General features: G+C 43.2%; 1 protein-coding gene across 4 annotated transcripts in view; it reads left to right on the forward strand.

Moving 5' to 3' along the window:
• Nucleotides 1–21,580, forward strand: part of MAGED1 (MAGE family member D1) — a 73,369-nt gene extending 51,789 nt beyond the window's left edge. For 3 of the 4 annotated variants that reach the window (XM_033418037.2, XM_033418036.1, XM_049704596.1), the window contains 12 exons: nucleotides 15,418–15,491; nucleotides 16,205–16,933; nucleotides 17,595–18,263; nucleotides 18,396–18,459; nucleotides 18,676–18,755; nucleotides 18,984–19,075; nucleotides 19,302–19,381; nucleotides 19,473–19,515; nucleotides 19,789–19,851; nucleotides 20,425–20,539; nucleotides 20,774–21,159; nucleotides 21,369–21,580. In XM_033418037.2, the coding sequence (XP_033273928.1) occupies nucleotides 15,447–15,491; nucleotides 16,205–16,933; nucleotides 17,595–18,263; nucleotides 18,396–18,459; nucleotides 18,676–18,755; nucleotides 18,984–19,075; nucleotides 19,302–19,381; nucleotides 19,473–19,515; nucleotides 19,789–19,851; nucleotides 20,425–20,539; nucleotides 20,774–21,151 (2,358 nt within the window). In that variant the 5' untranslated portion in view covers nucleotides 15,418–15,446 and the 3' untranslated portion in view covers nucleotides 21,152–21,159; nucleotides 21,369–21,580. Of the gene's footprint in view, nucleotides 1–14,604; nucleotides 14,890–15,417; nucleotides 15,492–16,204; nucleotides 16,934–17,594; nucleotides 18,264–18,395; nucleotides 18,460–18,675; nucleotides 18,756–18,983; nucleotides 19,076–19,301; nucleotides 19,382–19,472; nucleotides 19,516–19,788; nucleotides 19,852–20,424; nucleotides 20,540–20,773; nucleotides 21,160–21,368 lie in introns of those variants that run through there. The other variant, XM_033418035.2, reaches the window with a different exon arrangement.
• The last annotated feature ends 1,614 nt before the right edge of the window (nucleotides 21,581–23,194 follow it).

Below are 23,194 nucleotides of genomic sequence, written 5' to 3' on the forward strand. Positions count from 1 at the left end.
TGTAGTGATCATGGATGATCTTTCAACCAGAGTTCAAGTTACTCAACATCGCTAATCATCAGAGAAATGCAAGTCAAAACCGAAGTGAGGTATCACCTTATACCTGACAGAATGGCTATCATCAGAAAGAACACAAATAACAAATGTTGGCAAGGATGTGGAGGAGAAGGAACCCTCTACACTGTTGGTGGGAATGTGAATTGGTTCAGCCACTATGGAAAACAGTATGGAGGCTCCTCAAAAAACTAAAAATAGAACTACCATGTGATCCAGCAATTCTACTCCTGGGTATATATTCGAAAAAAACCAAAAAACACTAATTCAAAAAGATATATGCACCCCAGTTTTCATAGCAGCATTATTTACAATAGTCAAGATAAGGAAGCAACCTAAGTGTCCATCAACAGATGAATGCATAAAAAAGATGTGGTATATAAATACAGTGGAATATTAACCATAAAAACAAATGAAAGTCTGCCATTTGCAACAACATGAATGGACCTAGAAGGTATTATGCTTATTGAAATGTCAGACAGAGAAAGACAAATACTGTATGTTATCACTTATATGTGGAATCTAAAAAATAAAACAAATGAATATAACAAAACAGAAACAGACTCCCAGATACAGGGAACAAGCTAGTGGTTACTAGTGGGGAGAGGGAAGGAGGGAGGGGTAGGGGATTAAGAAGTATGAACTACCATTTATAAAATAAATAAATCACAAGGATATATTCTACAGCACAGGGAAATATAGCCATTATTTTATAATAACTTTAAATGAATATAATCTATAAAAATATTGAACCACTATGTTGTATACCTTAAACTAATATAATATTGTAAAACAACTATAATTCAATATAAAAAAGTTATTAAGTGTAGTTGAATACATGGTGAAGAGAAGCCATAGGAATGCACTTAATGTAGAGAGGTCTTTAGGAGCAAGTCAAACCTTAGTAATCATCAGAAATTCCAGTCTGGAAGGAAACTGTTGACTATCCAAAATGTGATAAAATACTCCCCTCTCTTCTTATCTCATGCAGATTCCCCCAATCTCTATAAGTGGTTCTTTGGATCCCTCTTCACATGGCTTTGGCAAGGGAGTCGCATGCCCTTCCCTTCCTCAAGGGAGAGAAAGACACTCTTTCCCAAGCCAAGGACCCACAACACTGTAAATTGTTCTCTAATTCTTTCTAGTCTCTAAGTACATTTGGGCTGAGAAGGAATGGAATAAGTATCAGTAGTATGAGTAGTCTGCCACCCCTGCCTAAGCCCTATTGGATTGTGTTCAGGACTCCTTGGTGGCTCTCTTTAGAATATGGGGATACTTGGCATCTTTTTTTTTTTTTTTTTTTTTTTTAGCTATGTGGCTTTAACCAAAATTCTGAGGCAACTGTAAAAGTCCCAGTGAATATCCTGCTGAATTTGTATTGTGTTTTCTTACTTTATACTTCATGCTTCTGTCATGAAAATCATCAAAATAATTCAGATTTTTATCATTTCCCACTTAGAGCATAGTCTTGAAAGGTAAGTTACTGAGAAAGTATTTTTAGGCCCTAAATACACATTTCCAAATTAATCTCCAGAAAAATGAATATTTATTTGGCTTTTGGATTGGGAAGGACATCTGTAGCATTAAAAATATAGAGGAAATGACAATGGAAAAGAAAGTAATGGTTTACATTTTTTCCTAGATCAAGAATTCATGAACAAAATTAAGAGGCAAGCCACAAACTAAAAAATAAATTGCAGCAAATGAGCTAGATATAAGGTTAATAATCTTAATATTTAAAGAACTCTCACAGCAGAAGTACAAATGTCTAATAAACATTGAAAGTGTGTTCCACTTCATTAATCATGAAAGAAATGCAATTTAAATCAATTAAATATCATTTTGTCTATCAAACTGGAAAATATTTTTCAAGCAAACACTCAACACTATCAGAGGTACATGTGACCTCTTCTACATTACTAGTATTGATCAAAATCTTTCTGGAAAGCGTTTTGGTATTATTGAATAGCAACCTTAAAATAGTTCATACACCTTTGACCTAGTAATTCCATTTCTAATAATATACCATGAGAAAATAATTTGAAATATGCACCGAAGTTTGTGGGGAAAAAAATCGCCACAATGATAATTTAATGAACAAAAATAAATAGAAATAATACTTTTGTTAATTAGTCATAGGTAAATTCATATCATTGGATATTGCATAGTTATTATAAAGGAAGTTTGCAAAGGCTTTTTAATGTCATGGAAAATGTTATGTCAAAATAATTGTGATGTAACATCATGTACTAAAAAACAGTCTCAGGTGGAATATATCATTTACCATTGTGCATGTGCGTGTGTGTGTACAATGTTGGAGTTGGTATGGTATCCCAGTGCTTTTCAGATTATCCTTGTTTCATTAAATGAATCAGGAAATGCCATAAAGCTGAAGTATGTGATGACTTGTCTAAGCCCAGCTCCCTGTTATAGTTGTCGTTAAAGCTTTGTGATTCTCAAATTAGGCGGTTTAGAAGTTTTATATTGATGCTGAACATTAAAAGACACATATGGAGCTAAATCATATCCCAGGTATATGAGAACATTCAGATATACCTCTGGATTTTCCAATGCAAATGATAGAGGGCCTGTGTGTCACAAGATACCAAGAGCCCTTATGGCAAGATCATCTGATAAAATATCAAACATCCTCAAACTGTGTGGAAGTTCTACTTGCAGGCTTCTTCCTCTTGTCTCTTCTGGTAACCTTCTGCTTATTAATGGAATATTAATTGCTAGGTGGTGGGAGGGAGGAATTAACTGGAAGGGAAATGTGGAGTATGAAGGAAGGTGTAACCTATTTAAGTTTATAAAAAAATCATTTGATGTAACCTCGAGATGTCAGTTTGGCTGATCCCGTGATACAAATTGGCATGAACTGCTCAGTAAGGTTTCTTAAAATTGTGTGAGCGTGACTGGGCTCAGTTTGTTTACATTAGACTGAGATCCATTAGTCCTTGAAAGCAGGTAATATGTGTGTTTTTGCTCATCATTATTTCCCCAGCACTTACCACAATACATAGCACCTCTTAAGCATACAGTACTTTAAAATTTCTTTCTTCATTCTTACACATATGTAAATGAAACAGATGAAATCAAGTTACCTCCATTCCAGAAAACATGGAAGAAGGATTTAAGAATTCCATAATGCTCATTTTGAGGCACCATAATATTTTATGTTTGGGCCTCAATGAACAGTATCTTTGTAAGAGTTTTAAGAATCATATTTTGAATGATTAGTCTATCATTCACTTAGGGGTGTTATAATAGCATGATATGATTTTGGTTTTATTATTCCTTCTTGCACATCTATTAAATTATGATTTGTATATTATTCTGTTTACATTATGCAGTGAACTTTTAATCTAGAATGTTTTGCCTTAAAGTACTATGTCTAATATTAATACATCTTCTTTTGTTTATTAATTGTGTGCCATAACTTAATTCATCCTTTTATTTTATCCTTGCTATATGTTTATGGTTGAAATATTTCTATTGTGAATTGCATGTAGTTGTTTAATAATGGAAAAATGTATTGCATAAATTTCCTTTGATTAAAGCATCCCAGAATGTCTATAATTGTAGTTTTGATTTCCTCTTTGAAGGAAAGCTTCATTTATTCCCTCTCTGATGCTTTTCCTGTCTTTATGTAGTTCTGCACTTCTGCCCTATATCATTTTCCTTGTGCCTGAAAAATCTTTTGACACTTCTTGCAGGGCAGATCTACTGGTGATGAATTCCTTCAGTCTTTGCTTGTCTGAGAAAGTCTTTATATCTCCTTCACTTTTAAATGATACTTTTGCTAGACATAGAAATCTAGATCACTGGATTTTATTCTTTTAACATTTTAAATATTTCACTCCACTTTCTTCTTGCATGCTTGGTTTCTGGTGAAGTCTTCTGTAATTCTTGTCCTTGTTCTGATATAAGTATACTTAGAATTTTTTTCCCTCTGTCTTCTTCCAATATTTTTCTTTGTTTTTGGTTTTCTGCAGTTCGAATATGATGTTCCTCAGTGTAAATTTTTTAGTATTTACCTGCTTGGTGTTCTCTGAGTTTCTTGGACCTGTGATTTGTTGTCTTCATTAATTTTGGAAAAGTCTTAGCCATTATTATTTGCAATATTCTTCTGTTCCATTCTCTCTCTTTTCTCCTTCTAGTGTTCCAGTTATGACATAGTTGTATCCTTTGAAATTGTCTCACAATTCTGGAATGTTCTGTTCTGTTTTTTTCATTCTTCTTTCTATTTATATCAGTTTGGCAAGTATCTCTTGCCCTGTCTTCAAGTTCATAAACTCTTTCCTCAGCTGTGTCCAGTCTACTAATGAGCCCATCAAATGCAGTCTTTATTTCTGTCATGAGATTTTTTTATTTCTAGCATTTCCTTTTGATTCTTTCTTAGGATTTCCATCTCTCTGCTTACATTACCCATCTGTTCTTGCATGTTGTTTGCTTTTTTCATTAGAGCCTTTAACATATTAATTGTAGTATGTTAAATTCCCTAATAATTCCAATAGCTCTGTCGCATTTGAGTCTGATGCTTGCTTTGTCTCTTCAGACTTTTTCTTCCTGCCTTTTGGTGTGCCTTGTAATTTTTTGTTGAAAGCTGGACAGGTCATAGGAACTGAGAGAAAGAGAGGCCTCTATTGTGAAGATTTATGTTAATCTTGCTAGGAGTTGGGCTTTGTTTAAAATTTACTTTAGCAACAGGTGGCAGAGGCTTCATATTCCTCTAGCGTCCTCTCCTCTCTTGACTTTGGGCTTCCTTAGAAAGTCTCTGTCTTGCAGCTCATTCCGCTATAATCCACTATAATATAGTGGAGCCCTGTTGGTATGGTGGTATGGTGTGGGGGAAAGGGAGTGTTTTGTAATATTCCAATTAAATTTCAGTGTTTTAGTGGGCCTGTGACCCTTACAAGTACTTCTTCTTGTATAGTCCCCACATCTCCACCCACACAACTCTCCCTCTGCCACACACACACCTTAGGTGAGACAAGAAAGCTAGAGGGGGGCTGGAGTGAGAAAAATAATGTCCTACCTTCATGGCTCTGGGACAGGGCTCTGGTAGTCCTTCCTCCTGGAAAGTAGGGCGTTGTTATGGATAAGGCTCTGGGCATATTTCACAAGGATAATCACAAAGACTCTTACCCTCCTCCTGCTGGGGCTGCCAAGGTGTCTTTCTCGTATCTTTACTGTGAGAACCTGGTGAGATTCCTGGAAATAAAGCCCATGAAAGTGTGCTTTCTCAACAAGACTACCACTCCCAGGAGTTTCTCACTCTCATTCTAGTCCATATTCAGCCTCTAGCAGTTTGTCAAAATTTTCATTTAAGAGTTCCTACAAGGTTATGGCTCTAGTGGCTTCTGCCTTAGGTAAGCAGATCTTGTCTGTGACTCTTGATTTGCCTGTCCCTCAATATTTCAGGATGGTGGTTTGCTCTGAAACCTTGTTTCTCCTTGAAGTCTAAGAAAACTCATTGACTTTTAGTTTGTTTAGCTTTTTGTTCTTGTTAGCACTTCTTTTCAAGACTGTATCTCTAGCCTCATATTCATTTTGGGAAGAAAAGCAAAGAAGAAGTAAGAAGTCAGTAGATATTGTGGGTTACTGAAAAAAGGAGAAACCTAGACCCTGTGTTACAGGGCTGGGAAGAAACCCAAGATAGGTTTGTAAGATCCTCTAGCAATGTGGCCTTGTGCCTCACTTCTTGGGTAAGGCCAGGAAGAGGACAAGGACAAGACTACAAACTAAAAATGGTTGTGTGGTATCTATATGCTTTCTGAGCTTTGGGCTTCCTCACATAGTTTCTCTCAGCTCAGGATATCATGGGAGTATAAGAAGAATATGTTAATCAAAGACAGCCTCACAGAGATGAACATATGATAGGAGTAGCAGAATATTTCCCATGTATATGAGTGGGATATGACACCCTCAGAGAGAGTCAGACCCCAAAAGGGGCTTTGTGGTAAAGAATTAGGCTCAACTCAACAGCTAGCTGCTTGGACAAACATTGGTAAACCAGATATGACATCATGTCATGCTGGCATGGACATGTGATACTCAACATATATCACTCATCCTGATGTTTTGACACTAAGATACCATAACTTACAATCCCAAAGAATGGGGTGAGGAGAACTTCACACTGCTGGAGTTGAGTTTCAACCACTCAGTAGATTGGGAACTTGACAGAATTCAAGTTGAATTGCAGAGAAAAAGAAAACTTACATTTCCTGCATACCTAAATTTGTCAGATAACATCCATACCTAATGAATAACGAGCAGCAGAAAGTATGTGATAAATGCTGAGTATCACACACAAATTTATCTATTCAAAATGTGGGGCACGTGGTGCTTACTGGTTGAAAACCACAGTGGTCTTACCTCTAGGCAAGAGTGACGTCCTGTGAGAAATTACCTCTGGCACTTTGATGGGTACCAAATATAAAGGGAACTAGGTATTTGAGGAGAAAAAAGAAGTTCTAACATTAAGCATTCTTCTCTCTGCAGACTGAAATCTGCCAATAGTGAGGTGTGATTCCACGTCATTCCTCCTTCTCCCTCTCCCCCATCCCCCTTCCTCTTCCTCCTCCACCCTGCCCCTCTTACTTCAGACACTCCTCTTTCCTCCCTAGTTATTTTCTCTACACCCTCCTTCCTCTTTCTCTTCCTTCCCCTTGTTTATTTTCCTTTCTTTTTCATTTACCCCTTAATCTCTCTATCTCCTTCCACCTCCCTTTCACACTCTTCCATCCTACATCTCTTCTCCCTTATGCATTCTACTTCCTCATTCTCTTTCTTCCTGCTTTGTCTATTTCAACTTAGTATCCATTCCTTCTCCATTCTCTTATTTCTCCTTATCTTAATAATTCCATTTACTTGCAACTGCTATTGTCACTCATTCTTTCTTTTTCTTCTTTCCTTCCTCCCTTCTCTTTCTCTTCATCCCCTCTCTTTTCAACTTTTCTCTCTCCATTTCTCCCTCTCTTCATGCATCCTTCTAGCAATAGGATGATGAAAAGTGAGAGAATAGAATGGAATCGAGGTGTACTTAAAATGGTAGAATCAACAAGAATAGGTGATGGATTAGACTTGGGAACAAGGCAGAAAGAAACATGAGTAACTGTAAGTAAAATAGGAAGAGAAATAAACTACTAAATATGTTGTTTGAAAGCTACTTATAAAAAAGCAACAAACATTCTAAATGGTAAAATCATTTCAAGAAAAAGAAAGGGATGTTACTTTTTCAGATTATTGCCCAATATTGTTTTTGTTATTTCAGCAACTCATATAAGACATCAAAATGACTGCAATATATATTGTTAATTAAGTGATCAAATTATTTTTTTCTTATAGTATGATTTTACATTAGAAATCTCAATAGTTATAACTTTTTTAAAAGCCCCCAACTAGAATTGGGGGCTTCTGCTTCCAGCAGGAAGAGGTAAATGGTATAGATGTACTCTTCCCTATTTGTCACTGAGCATTATATATAAACCAAACGTGTGATGACCCTGAAAGTAGGAGATAAGATGGCATGCTCTCTAGGGAACTTGGATCCCAAGCAATGATGTGGTGGTGAGTTCCCTGGCTATGTAATTAGGCACCTGGTCTCTCCCAATCAGGGTGGTATCAGTAAAAGCTTAATATGGAGCTGGAACTCTCACTTAGCCCTCAGTAACAAGAAGCCCCTCTCTCCCAGGTGTCAGTGGAGGCTGAGTAGGAATGTGGACTTCCACCCACATGTGGTAAACCAGAAGATTTAAGTAAGATTCAGATCCTTATAAGATGCAAAATATCCTGGATGCAATTGAAAATCAATTGTCATATCACGAACTATGATAATCACAACTGGAATGAGAAAAGACAGTCAACACACACCAACACCAAGATGACAGATATTAGAGTCATCTACAAGGGTTTTCAAACAGCCTTGATAAAAACGTTTCAATGAGCAATTGTCCATAGGACACATGAAAGAATAGAAAGTCTCAGCAAAGAAATAGAAAATCTTCAAAAGAATAGAAGATATAAAGAAGAATTTTAAAAATTTAGGAACTGAAAAATCCAATAAATGAACTTAATCAATAGATGAACTCAACAGCAGAATAAGAAGACAGAAGAATGAATTAGTGAACTTGAAGGTGAAATGATAGAAATTATATCTGACAGAGAAAAATAGACTGAAAAACAAAAATAAATAGAGCCTTCAGGTATTTGTTGGACTATTGCAAAAGATCTAACATAGGTGTCATCATAGTCACAGAAGGAGAGAAGGAGGAAGGGCTGAAAAAGTGGCTGAAAACTTCCCAAATTTGGAGAAAAGTATAATCAGATGGACTCAACATCATCAGCCAACAGGATCTAACTGATATTTATAGAACACTCCACCCAACAACAGCAGAATACACAAAACTCTGATGAAGAACTCAAAGAAGATCAAAATAAAAGGAGAGACATACTGTATTCATGAATTAGAACAATCAACATAGGAAAGATGTTAATTCTCCCTAAATTGATATACAGGTGGAATGCAGTTGCTATCAAAATTACAGTAAGATGCTTTGTAGATATAAATTATTCCAAAATGTGTAGAAAAACAGAAGAACTAGAATAATAGATAAAATAATTCTGAAAAAGAAGAATAAAATTCTATCCAACTTCAAGACTATTGTATAACTACAGTAATCAGGACTATTGCAGTATTGATGGATGAGTAGACACACAGACCAGTGGAACAGAATAGAGAACTCAGAAATAGCCTCATGCAAGTATGGCCAACTGATTTTTTACAAAGGTGCAAAGATAACTCAATGGAAGGATTATCTTTTAAACAAATTGTGCTGGAATGATCAGATGGATTTCTGTAGCTCTGCCTCTCCCATACCCCCAAATAAAACTCGACCTAGACCTCAAATCTCATTCAAAATTTCAATCCAAATGGATGATAGACTCCCATATAAAAGTTAAAACCTGGGCTTCCCTGGTGGCACAGTGGTTGAGAGTCCGCCTGCAGATGCAGGGGACATGGGTTCATGCCTCGTTCCGGAAAGATCCCACATGCCGCGGAGCAGCTGGGCCCGTGATCCATGGCCGCTGAGCCTGCACATCCGGAGCCTGTTCTCCGCAACGGGAGAGGCCACAACAGTAAGAGGCCCGTGTACCACAAAAAAAAAAAAAAAAAAAAAAGTTAAAACCATAAGTCTTTTAGAATATAATATAGGATAAAATCTTCAGATCCTTATGGCTTGTTGAAGAGTTCTTAGAAATGACACAAAAACCACAGTCTTTGAAAGGAAAAAAAAATCAATAAATTGGACTTCTAAAAAATTTGCCATGTGACTCTGTTAAGAGGATGAAAACACAAGCTACAAACTGGGAGAAACCAGTTTGCGAACCATATATCTGACAAAAGACTCGTACATAAAATATATAAATTCTCAAGGTTCAACACTTTAAAAAAAAGAAAGAAAACAATCAATTGAAAAATGGACAAAAGACATGAAGAAACATTTCTCCAAAGAGGATATATTGATGGCAAATAGGCATATGTTAAAAATGTTCAACATTATTAGCCATTAGGGAAATGTAAATTATAACCACAATGAGTTATTATTTCACATTTATCAGAATTCCTAAAAATATGCAACACATGCTGCCAAGGATTTGGAGAAAATAGATCCACTCACATATTGTTGGTGGGAATGTAAAATGATACAATCACTCTGGGAAAGTTTGGCAAGTTTCTTATAAACCTAGCATGCTCTTATTACACAATCCAGCAATTGCCCTCTTGGGCATTTATCCCAGAGAAATGAGAACTTATGTTCACAGAAAAAACTGTACAAAAATGTTTATAGCAGCTTTATTCTAATAGCCCAAACTGGAAACCACACAGATGTACTTCAGTGGGTGAATGGTTAAACCAACTGTGGCACATCTATACCATTGAATAGTACTCAGCAATAAAAAGGAGAAAACCACACAACTTGGATGTATCTCACAGGCATTATGCTGAATGAAAAAAGTCACTCAAAATGTGACATACTGTATGATTCCAATTTTATAATCTTCTTGGAATGTTAAAATTACAGAGATGGAGAACACATTAATGGCTTCCAAGGGTTAGGGATAGTGGTGGGAATGGAGGTAAGTGTGACTATAAAGGGGTAGTACAGGGAAATCTTTGTGGTGACAGAATAGTTCTGTATCTTGGTTGTTGTGGTGATTACTGTGGAAACCTCCACATGTGATAAAGTGACATAGAACTATACACACATGTGATACCAATGTCAATTTCCTGGTTTTGATATTGTATTATATGTATATAGATGTGCTCACTGAGGGAAGCAGCTAAAGGGTACATAAGACCTCTCTGTACTATCTTTGCAATTTTCAGTGTATCCATAATTAATTTTTAAAATTTAAATATTCTTAAGTATGTTAAAGTGGTAGAATTAATAAAATAATTTGCTAAGAGCAGCTGGCCCAGCTGTATTTCAAAAATCATGCCATAAATATTGGCATGGTTGGATACTATTACTGTCACCACTGAATACTGTATACTGGATGCTGCCCTTGGCCCTGCTACCAATGCTGCGCCTAGAAACTGGATTTTCTTGCGGTTCCTGCTCCCACCATCACAGATATGGCATTGAATTCCATCATTGAATCTTTGAATCACTCCTTTCAGATCAAGTGTTAGGTTGGAATTATGACTGTGCAGTAGAAGACTTGACTCGGCAGGTCTGGGGTGTTCAAACCCTGTGCATTCCGAAAAATGTCTGCACATTCCAAAGAAAGGTCCAGCTCTTGACAAACCCCTGGGAGATAACCTCTAAGCCTTTGGCATATGGTGCCTGATTAGAGTCTCTTTGTTCACCCGGGGCTTTGGGCCAACAGATGGTTTATGTTAAGAGTATGATTTATAGTGGGACCTTGAGCCTTGTGGCATTAGTTTGACCTCTGCACAGGCTGAAGACTGAGTAAACTAAGGTTAGCCACCCAGGTGTTCCATGCCTACGTGACTGACCTCCAGTAAAATCCCAGGCGCCAAGGCTCAGGTGAGCTTCCCTGGTTATCACACATCTTGCTGGGAGACTTAAGCACTGCCATACAACTCCACTGAGAGAGGACAACTGGAAGCTCATCCCTGTTCTCTCCTGGACTTTGACTTAATGCATCTTTTAGCTTTGTGGATTTAAATCGATATCCTTTCATTGTAATAAACCATAGCCATGAATGTAGCACCTATCCTGAGTTCTGTGAGTGCTTCTAGTGAATCATTGAACCCGATGGTGGTCTTCAGGACCCCACCACACTGGTAAATCCTAGATCACATTCTCTTAGCTGCTAAGGGAATGTGCATAAGTGAATAATATATCTGGCCTTTTTGGCAGATATATTCTTGCAGTTGGAACTGTTACATAGTATAGAGTATACACACTTACTAAAATGTGAAAAAAAACATTTGCAATACATCTAGCTCTAAGGGATTTCAATAAGCATCTGTAGGACTGTACCAAGAAGTCCACAAAATAATTAAGACAAAGACAACACAAGAAAAATAGGTAAAAGACTTGCATAAGTACTTTCCAAAAGAAATCCAGTAGGTCCATTCTTATATGAATATGTGGTCCACTACTTAATCAGAAATGTAAATTAAAAACAGAAGGAGATACCAATAAAATACACATCAGATTGGAAAAAAAATTGGAAAAGTCTTATGACACCAAACGTAGAGTATATCAGTCTTACTCCTGGGCATCTGATGTCATAGGAATAAATATTGAGCATTAAAATATAAGGATATATGTACAAGTATTTTATTGCAATGTTGTTGGTATGTGCTCCCTCCCTCCGCCAAAACACCTGAAACCAAAATGAATTACCATCAGTGAGGAAATGGTTGAATACATTGTGGTCCATCCCTATTATGGAATATTATGCAGGAATGTAAAGGAATGAATCAGAGGTAGATTAGCATTAACTAAGATAAATCAGATGCATTAAAGTGTATATAATATGATCTTAATTTTTGTAAAACAAAAAACATGGAACATGTTTGGACATAAAAGGATATAAAAATGGCTGTTAAAAATGCATGTCTCAGGACTTCCCTGGTGGCACAGTGGTTGAGAGTCCACCTGCCGATGCAGGGTACACAGGTTTGTGCCCCGGTCCGGGAAGATCCCACATGCCGCCGAGCAGCTGGGCCTGTGAGCCATGGCTGGCTGAGCCTGCGTGTCCAGAGCCTGTGCTCAGCAATGGGAGAGGCCTGCGTACCGCAAAAAAAAAAAACAACCATGTCTCAGATGAGGGTATAGAGGTGAAAGAAAGTGGGAGGCAGTAAGTAAAAGAATGCAATTTAAAGTATGGCATATATAATGTAATCCCATTTATGTAAGAATATATATGCATAAAGTGTATGAAAAGGTAGCATCAAAATCTTAATAGCAGTTACCTCAAGGTGGTGAGATTTGGAGTGATGGCTACTTAATTTCTAAAATATTTAGGTAATGTTTGAATTTTTAATGATGAATATGCATTATTTGTGTAATGAGTAAAAGTAAGTGAATTCATCACAGGAAAGAAAAAAGAGTGCCTCTCAGGTTTCTTGCATAAGCAGTAGGGTGGATGGTGGGATTCATTCATTCATTAAATATTTTTTGAGCATATAAAATATGCCAGGCATCATTTTAGGTGCTAGGGATACAGCAATGAATAAAACAAACAAAAATCCATCTCTCTAAAAGAGAGAAGGGCATGACTAAAGGAGAAACACAATGTGCTGAGGAGGAGGATATATGGGACCTGTTAATAGTAAAAATACCAAGACAATTGCAGAAGTGAGGTAGTCTGTTGGATTATAGATCTAGAACTCATAAGCCAAGTCAAGAACTGGAAATACAGATTTGGGAGCAGAAAGCATATAACATGGTGTTTCAGACCTTTCCTGAGTCTGATCACGTCCCACTGCAGACACTTTACAGAGGAAGTGCTGAGGAAAAACAGGCAGCTTGACAGGGGAGGTTGCTATGCAACAGATGAGGAAAGTCATCCAGCCAGGCAGAATTGATGTTGGCCCTTGGGGACCAAATGCTGCAGTTCTTCCCAGCATTAGCTTCCTTTCATATGTTGGCTCCTGGCAGGAGCTGATGCAAGAACAAATGTGAAGTGTACAAAGATCTACCTTGGATTTTTGGAGAGTATCAGTTCAATTTGAGTCATTTCACATCTGTATATCATTTTCTGCCTTTTTGAGCTTCTCCAGTCATTCTGGAAGTGCAGCACGTTTGTTGTTGGGTAGGACCCCAGTAAGTACTACTTGTGCTTCCCGTTGAGAAGCCAGGCTCAGAGAATTCCAGTGGCCTGAGTGGGCTCATGCAGCTAGTGACACACTGGTCCAGCACTCCATCCCACGAATTGAGGCCCAGCCCTGGAAGGAAGCAGGGCAAACGTTTACTCTTAATCAAGGCTTGCCATGGCTCAGACATACAGGTGCCTTATTGTCCTGGCTGCTCCAGCAGGCACCAGAAAGGCCTCAGGGACAGCGTTTGTGCCACTCATAGCAAAGAGGCCTGACGGAGCAGGGAGTGGACCCCAAGGAGCAATTTGCACACTGGGATGGACCCACGTAGAGCAGGCGGGGAGGGGGGAGCGGGGGACTTCCACCTGTGCCCTCTGGGATGTAGAGCATGAGCTTAGGTCTCAGGGAACAGAACACTTGCTTGCTTGGGACGGGTGCTGACAGAGCAGGGGAGGTGGGGCGGATCTGTTGCTCAAACTGAAGAAGGGAGGGTGCCTCAGTCCCCGGGCCAGCGATGGTGCAACAGGGGTTTTTAGGGTCTGGAAGACCCAGGCCCACATTTTGCATTTTCTGTTTACTGGCTCAGTGTCCTTGTCTAGTTCATGTAATGTCTGTAGCTCAGCGTCTTTATCTGTACAATGGAGATGCTGATATCCACCTCCCAAGGCTGCTGTGAGAGGAAAACAAGCTCCAGCGTAGATCGTGCTGTGAAGTACACGTTGTGCCCTTCCCTCCCCTCCTCCCCGCCTCCACACACAAAATAAATAGCTGGAGCTGCAAAAGGGCAGGAAAGAAGCTAATGTTTATGAGTCTGGAAGCTGTTGGGTGGGGGGGAAGATCATGTAGAGTCACGTGGCAGGCACAGACTTTTTCTACCTCCATTAATGTATCCTCTCTGGCCATTCCTTTTCCTAGGCCCCCTAAGTGGATGAGCTTATTTTTAGCAGGAGCCAAGCACTTGTTGCAATTAGAGACCCCACACAGAGACCTCCTTAATAGTGACCTAAGTGCTGCTAGACTAGAGGGTGGAGTTGCATGCCCACCTGACAGGAGGGGCCTTGAGAGGGAGGGATAGAACAGAGACGCATTGCGGAAAAGGTAGGGGGCCGGTGTGTGGGGCAAGGGGTGGGATCTAGAGGCACAGCGCATCTGTTTGGGGGAGGGGATATAGAGGAAGGGGAGGGACCGCTGTAAACTGTCCACCTGGTTGGTGGTGGGGTGGTGTGTTGGCAAAGGGGCGGGACTGCTTCCCGCTGCACATGCGCAGCTTAGCCTTCAGGGCGAAGCTTTTGTTGGGGAAACGGGCGGGACTCTTATTTGGTCGGTCAGTTCTTGCGCATGCGTACAACCATGTGAGGCGGTGGGTGGTATATTAGGCGAAGAGGCGGGGTCGTCCTAGCTGCCGCGCTGGCATTTTCTCCTGGACAAGGAGAGGGTGCGGCTGCTGAGAGCAGAACACTGCAATCCCGATCCTCTGAGTCGTGAAGAAGGGAGGCAACGAGGGGGTTGGGGTTGGGGCCTGAGGCAAGGTGAGAATTAGCCCCCAGACAGGGCATCTTGCCCCCTGGTGCGGGCCCCCCATTTTTCATCCCGATCCCTTTACCCCGGATTCTGATCCCTCTTCCACTCCCTGAACCCCGATTCACACACCCCTCACCTGAACCTCCCTTATTCAGAATCCCTGTTCGCTCTCTGAACCCCTCCCATCGTTCAGAATCTACAGATTTCTCGACCTCGATCTGTACTGTTATACGATTCCTCCTGATTGGAAAACTCCATTCAATTTCCCAAATGCGAATCCCAACGCAATCTGCCTGGATTCAGAACTCTTATCTGAACCCCGATTTGAAGCTTCTCCCCGTCGTAGCTTCTCGGGATTCAGAACCTCCATCCGGACACCCATTCACTTTTCGCACTCCGATCTGGCCCGTTCCCCTCACATTCAGCACCTCATCCGCCCCCACAATCAAACCTCAAACACCACCATCTCCCCAAATTTGTTCCTTCGCATTTGCCCTCTGTAGTATAATGCCCAACTCCTCCTCCACACCCCCCAGGCTCTGCTCTTGCCAGAGGGACAAGAACCATGTCTCAGAAAATGGACTGTGGTGCGGGCCTCCTCGGCTTCCAGGTGAGATCTCCACTCCCCTCCCCACCATTTCCCTAGCCGACAGTTCCCCCCGGGCCCCTTTGGCTGTCCAGACGCCTGGATCCGATTTTGCCTTCTTGGTGCCTAGATTCCGTCGTTTTTCAAATTCCCATGGTTTAAGGGCGCGGGGTGTGGGGGGGGGTCGTCCCTTTTCAGCCATCAGTCCCTGCTCAGAGAAAGGGGAGACCCTGTTAGTAGTCAGGGCAATCTGCCCAGAGAATCCTGGTTGGGTAAGGAACCTTTTTTTTCCGTAGTCCTGAGGCTTGTAAGAGCTCTCCGCCGCCCCCTCCCCCAACCTCCCGCCTCCACCCTCCCTTTCTCCAGCATTCCCCACCCCCTGCGACCCCCTTATTCTCCTCAACTCCTCAAGGCGGCACTCTTGCTCCGCCTCCTCCTCCTGAGCTCCTACCTCACTCTGCATTGCCCTGTTCTAACCTCACTCCTAGATCAGCACCCCCCATCCACTTTGCCCCCTCTCCTCATTTGGCCCCACCCCTTGTTTAGCCCCTGCCCCACTCAGCCCCTACCACAAGTTTTGTTATCCCTTAATCCACGCAGGCCACTAGATCTCTTCCTCAGCCTTCCTCTTTTTGCACCAACCGCTCGCCTGCACCTTCCCTGCATGTTCTCTCCCCTATCCTCCCAACCCCACTTCGCAGACCCAGAGATTTAATTTTTTTCCCCTGTATTTGCAGGCTGAGGCCTCCGTGGAAGACAGCACCTTGCTTATGCAGACCCTGATGGAGGCCATCCAGATCTCAGAGGCTCCGCCTACCAACCAGGCCACAGCAGCTGCCAGCGCGCCGAATGCTAGTCCTCAGAGTTCACAGTCCCCAACAGCCAGTGAGATGGCTGATATGCAGGCTTTAGCAGCTGCCACTAAGCCTAAGACAGCTTTTAAGGCCCAGAATGCCACCACAAAAGGCCCAAATGCTGCCTATGATTTCTCTCAGGCTCTTAATGCCAAGGAGACTCCCAACACACCGCCTACAGCAGCCTTTAAGTCCCAGAATGCCCCCCCAAAGGGCCCAAATGCTGCCTATGATTTTTCCCAGGCAGCAACCACCAGTGAGTTAACTGCCAACAAGTCGGAGATGGCCTTTAAGGCCCAGAATACCACTACTACGGTGGGCCCAAATGCCACCTACAATTTCTCTCAGTCTCTCAGTGCCAGTGAGATGGTCAGCACTCAGCCCAAAACAGCCTTCAGGGCTTGGAATGACACCACTAAGGCCCCAGTAGCTGATACCCAGACCCAGAATGTTAACCAAGCCAAGATAGCCACTTCCCCGGCTGACATAGAGGCTGACCCATGCCCAGGTATCTGTGAATCTGATGGTGCAGCTGCACAGACATCAGCAGATGGTTCCCAGGCTCAGAATCTGGAGTCCAGGACTATAATTCGGGGCAAGAGGACCCGCAAGGTGAGATCCCTGCTAGTTCCACTTTGCTTTGGGCGCTCTCTTTTCTTCTCTGAGGTTGTTCATTTGTTCTAAACAAAACAAAACAATATATGTAACTGTCTGTATTTGACTAGGTTGTAGGGGATGATAAAGGTGAAAGTGTTAATTCCTGTTCTCTGAGTGTCCGCAGACTAATGGGGAGATGAGACATGGACACATAATATATACAGCCTGTATGTAATTCACTTTACGTTTTGAAAGTAGCCACCATGTGTTAGGTCTTGGCCTAGGCACATTCACACAGGTTATCTCACTCACTAAATCTTCAAGGTACCTCATACCAGCTAGGGATCATAGTTTCAGTTTTATGAGAAGGAAACTAAGTCCCAGAGAGGTGAAGTGACTTGAGTGATTTGTCCAGGGTGGTACAAGCAGAGCCAGTGGTGGACATGGGAAGAGGAGAAGCCTCAGGCCCCACCCTTGGGTTGCTCCTGGCCTGGTTCAGAGATGAAACTCCTGCCTGGAAGACAGTGAAAGACAAGCCCAGGACTCAGGGTGACCATTGGCTAGTGGGTCAGGCTGTCACTACAGGTGAGGGTTTTAGGGGGCCTTCCTGGAATAGATATGGTGAGGACATAGAAACAGTTGGTGACCCTGACCTTCCTTTTCTCTGATGATGCAGATTAATAACTTGAATGTGGAAGAGAGCAGCAGTGGGGATCAGAGGCGGGCCCCACTGGCTCCAGGGACCTGGAGGTCTGCACCGGTTCCAGTTACCACTCAGAGCCCACCTGGCGCACCCCCCAATGTGCTCTGGCAGACCCCATTGGCTTGGCAGAACCCATCAGGCTGGCAAAACCAGCCAGCCAGGCAGACCCCACCAGCACGTCAGAGCCCCCCAGCTAGGCAGACCCCACCAGCCTGGCAAAACCCAGTTGCTTGGCAGAACCCAGTGATCTGGCCAAACCCAGTGATCTGGCAGAACCCTGTGATCTGGCCGAACCCCATTGTCTGGCCTGGTCCAGTTGTCTGGCCGAACCCATTGGCCTGGCAGAATCCACCTGGATGGCAGACTCCACCTGGATGGCAGACTCCACCAGGCTGGCAGGGTCCTCCAGATTGGCAAGGCCCTCCTGACTGGCCACTACCCCCTGATTGGCCACTGCCACCCGATTGGCCGCTTCCCACTGACTGGCCGCTCCCACCTGACTGGATCCCCACCGATTGGCCAGTTCCACCTGACTGGCAGAACCTGCGCCCCTCACCAAACCTGCGCCCCTCTCCCAACTCGCGTGCCTCACAGAACCTGGGTGCCTCACAGCCCCGAGATGTGGCCCTTCTTCAGGAAAGAGTAAGAACTGTAACTCCCCAGTCACTTCTCCCCCCACCCCTTGCTCTTTTCATTGTTGTCTTTCCATCTATAATTCAACCAAGTGTTCTGTAAATATCTTATAACTTTAATGATTTCCTTTTTCCCTCCCAGGCGAATAAGTTGGTCAAGTACCTGATGCTTAAAGATTACACAAAGGTGCCCATCAAGCGCTCAGGTAGGTATCCAGTGCCCTCTCCTGGAGCTCTGCTCTTCCCCTCACCCCGTGCTCTGTGGACATCTCTTTGCTTATATGTCCCCTCCTCTTCAATCCCGTCCTTCCATGGTTGAGTCTTCCTTTTTCACTGACTGTGCTCCCCTGGGCAGGGCTGGCAAAGAGGTCGCAGCTCTGTGGCCCCTGCTCAGCTCAGGTGCTCCCTCCTCTCTCCTACAGAAATGCTGAGGGATATCATCCGTGAATACACTGATGTGTATCCAGAAATCATTGAACGCGCATGCTTTGTCCTGGAGAAGGTGAGAAGGCAGCACTGAGGAACAGAATGATGGGGAAAGGTTTTTTGGTTTTTGTTTTTGATAGATATCATGGGAAAGTCTTGATTTAAAAGATTCATGGGATTCCTACTGGGAGTTTGGGGCAAATCTCACAGGGAGGCGAAGGAGTAGCTGAGTGTGGGTAGTACTGAGTGGGGGTAGCTTATGCTAGATTTTGTAATTTCATAGTCTGTTTTCTTGTCCCTGTAGAAATTTGGAATTCAGCTGAAGGAAATTGACAAGGAAGAACACCTGTATATTCTCATCAGTACCCCTGAGTCCCTGGCTGGCATACTGGGAACGTAAGATGGGAAAGGAGGTGGAACATTGCCTTTCTCAGTGATGCTTTTTTCCTGGAGTTTCGAGTAGGCCAGGGTCCAGGATTCAGGGTCACATAGCAGGTCATGGGCAGACCTGGGGTAGAATTATCCCCTAGCTGAGGAATACTGGGGAAGCTAGATGGGTAAGCTGCCTGGGGTGTCTCATGCAAATGACTGCTGAAAATATATTCTTTTTGTACTTCTTTAGGACCAAAGACACACCCAAGCTGGGTCTCCTCTTAGTGATTTTGGGTGTCATCTTCATGAATGGCAACCGTGCCAGTGAAGGTGAGTGGCTGGGCCAGCAGCTGGGGGTTGGCTACCGCCTGTTTTCCACGCTCATTTTCCATCCCTTGTCTCCCCTTGCCTCCCATTGCAGCTGTCCTCTGGGAGGCACTACGCAAGATGGGACTGCGTCCTGGGTATGATTGGGCTCTCTCATCTCTTGCCTGTGTATATCATCCTTTGGCAACAGAGGATGGTCCCAGGATTGCATCAGCCTGGTGGTCTAAGGGAATTGGTTTGGGGAGGTACAGAGCCCAAGGATGTGACCTGGGTGGATGGGGAAATAGTCCTGACCTCTCTGCCTCTTCTCTTGTCTCTGACCTCTGTGCTGGAAAACTCTTTTCTTTCCTTTGGGCAATGTCATAGTGTGTGATTATGGATCCCTTTTTTGTTGTTGTTGTTACTATCAGGGTAAGACATCCCCTCCTTGGAGATCTGAGGAAACTTCTCACTTACGAGTTTGTAAAGCAAAAGTAAGTGATGCCTAAGCAGCTTTGTCTGGTCTTCATGAATTCTGTGTGCTGGTCAGCCTCAGAAAACCCTTTCCATGCTCATTTCTTATACTAACTATACCTATACCTATGCATATACACACACATATGTACGCAGGAGTATTTATTGAGTATGCTCCTTGTGGTTGGATTTTCCTGCAGTATAGTGATCTTGCAAGTGGAGCCTGTCCACCACGCCCACAGTAGATATTCCAAAGGCTGAGCTTAGCTGAGGCTTTGCAATGGGCCTATCTGTGATTCAATGACAAGATTATAAGCACTTGGAGCTAGAGCTGTGACAGAGGGGGTGAAATTAAGTGTTGTCCTTTCTATGACCCTACTCAAGCCACCCTCCAGGCCTAGGTGACTGCTTTGTGTAGAAGCACTGGCACAGGAATTCAAAGGCCTGATTATTAGAGGGTAAATCTGTGTTTAGGAATGAGACTGGGGGGAGTTGCTACCTGAAATCTGGGATGTCAGAATCTCAGATTATTATGCATTGATGGACTATCATTCTGCCTGGGTAGAAACAAAGGCCTTTCTCCTCTTTCTAAGGTACCTAGACTACAGACGAGTGCCCAACAGCAATCCTCCTGAGTATGAGTTCCTCTGGGGCCTCCGTTCCTACCATGAGACTAGCAAGATGAAAGTGCTGCGATTCATTGCAGAGGTAATAGAGGAACTGCAAGACTCAATAGGTTAAGGGATGAACTATGACTGACTGGGAAAATTCCAGAGCAGGAATGAGATTTTAGGTATCACACATGGTAGGTACCACATTATTGGTGGTATTTGTTGTTACTACATAAACAATAGCACAAAGTAGGGTGCTAAATATATAGTAGGTGCTTCATAAATATTAACTAATACTATTATGGGTTTTATTTTCTATTCCTCATCTCAGGTTCAGAAGAGAGACCCTCGTGACTGGACTGCGCAGTTCATGGAGGCCGCAGATGAGGCCTTGGATGCTCTGGATGCTGCTGCAGCTGAGGCCGAGGCCCGGGCTGAGGCAAGAACCCGCATGGGGATTGGAGATGAGGCCGTATCTGGGCCCTGGAGCTGGGATGACATTGAGTTTGAGCTGCTGACCTGGGACGAGGAAGGAGATTTTGGAGATCCCTGGTCCAGAATTCCATTTACCTTCTGGGCCAGATACCACCAGAATGCTCGCTCCAGATTTCCTCAGACCTTCGCCGGCCCCATTATTGGCCCTGGTGGTACAGCCAGTGCCAACTTTGCTGCCAACTTTGGTGCCATCGGTTTCTTCTGGGTTGAGTGAGATGTTGGGTAGGTATATCACTTTGGATTGGGCACTTAGGGTCATTGGGAGATATAGAATCCATGGGAATGTATTTATGTGCTCTAGCTGGGAGTCCTAGGAAACACGTGGTGGGTAGCAGAGGGAAGTATGCGGAAGCAGTATTTGTTATTTATGTTCCTTACTATTTGGTATATAGCATTGACTTTTACATTTTTTTTCTTTTTTATGTTCACAGATATTGCTAATCAGTTGCAATAGTCTTTCCCCTGAGTGAGGCTGAAGCCTCAGAATCCTTCTAAACACAGCTATCTAGAGAGCCACATCCTGTTGACTGAAAGTGGCATGCAAGATAAATTTATTTGCTGTTCCTTGTCTATTGCTTTCTTCCCCCCCTTGTGTGCTGTCAAGTTTTGGTATCAGAAATAAACGTTGAAACTGCAAAGTGAATTAGATGTGCTCCCTGTTTTTTCTGTGTTTAGGGAGAGATCAACATGTTTATATGGGAGAGATGGGGCCTCAGTTCTAGCCTGAAGGGCGGATCAGCTTTCTGACTAATGGATAGGGAAACAAAGGAGGGATTGATGAACACGAATGTTAATGAGGTCTAAAAAAAAGTATGGTATTAAATATCACTGAAGTGACTCATATGTGATAGATATGCTGCTAGGTGTTTTGAAGTGACATTGAAAGATGAAATAATGAGAGAGGGTGTAGGTGGTCAGACAGTTGCATTTAAGAAGACGGAGGAGGTAGAACTCCAGGTAATAATAATAAAGTTCGGAGAGTGGGTAGTTGAAGGTAAGGGGAGATAACTGTTCCTGGAGATAATGTTCTGGGGACTCCAGGGTGTTCGTTATATTATCCATGTGGAAAGTGAAATGACCCCAGGATGGGGGCAGGAATAGGAGCAGAGAACATGATGAGCCAGGTGCCAGAGTTTCCTGTGTGAGAAGGAAGATCTCATACCCCTAGTCATATTGCTCATAAAGGGTCAGTCCCACTGGTGCCCCTTACTTCTGGAAATGCTGCCCAGGAATCTGCCTCTAGAAAGCCTTCACAGTCCCCACCCCCACAGGAACAGGGCCTCATCACAGAGACAAGTTCTTATGCATAGTGAAGGAGGCCTCACAATGGCCACTTCTCCCCCTCCTGCAGGGAGAAAGAGGAAGCTTTGTTGCTCAGGGAACAAGAATTGAGAAAGTAAGACAAAGCTCCATGCAGAGCCAGACAGTCTTTCGGCTGTGACTGTGAACGGGGATGGCTTGAGCTGCTGAGGTCTTGCTGGAAGCAGAGCTCTCTCGCTGAGGATCAACTTAGAGGCCATAACTTCCTCAGAGGCTTAGTGTTACCTGAGCATATGGGCAAGGGCAGACGCAGGAGCTCCTGGGGTAGAAGAAAGCAGGAGCAAAGGCAATTTAGCCTCCTGGGAAGGGCTCAGTAGTGGGCAGGGACAGTGTCCAGGGCTTCCACAGTTTCCCGGGTGACGTTCACATTCTGAGAGGAGAGAACCCAGTATTAGCAGGAAGCAGCCAGCAGTGTGGAGCCCCCGCTCCTCCCTGCCTCTTGTCCTTACTGCCAGGCTCCCCTCTTTCAGACAGGCCTGGATCCTGACCCTCTTCTCAGGCAAGTATGGGGGAACCTCAGCCAGAGGCCTTTTAGGCAGGGTTGCTCTAGCTGTGCGTGTCTATGGTGCCTCGGGTCTGGGCTGTGGTTCCTGCATTTCTGGGTGCTGGTTATTCTACCTGTTGGTGGAAACACCCAAGCTCTGTGGGACTGGGGCTGCCTTTCTGCAGGGGAGGGTGCTTTCACCACGTGCCAGCTTAGGCCACAGAGTCCCTCACCTACCTCAGGCTTATCCCGATGTGTGTTTACAGCCTCCACGTTCAGGTAGATGGACTCCACTTCGCAGCCTCAGAAAAGAACAACCCGTTCATCCATAAGCCACCCGGGTAAGCACAGGTCTTCCCTGAGGTGTCATTCCCTCCTCCACCCGTCACCACCCACACCCCCAGCTCCACGCTGTGCGCAGACTGTGACTGCCCTTTAGGGAGGGGAATTTAG

Source organism: Orcinus orca, chromosome X (assembly GCF_937001465.1).
Source record: "Orcinus orca chromosome X, mOrcOrc1.1, whole genome shotgun sequence".
Lineage (NCBI taxonomy): Eukaryota > Metazoa > Chordata > Mammalia > Artiodactyla > Delphinidae > Orcinus > Orcinus orca.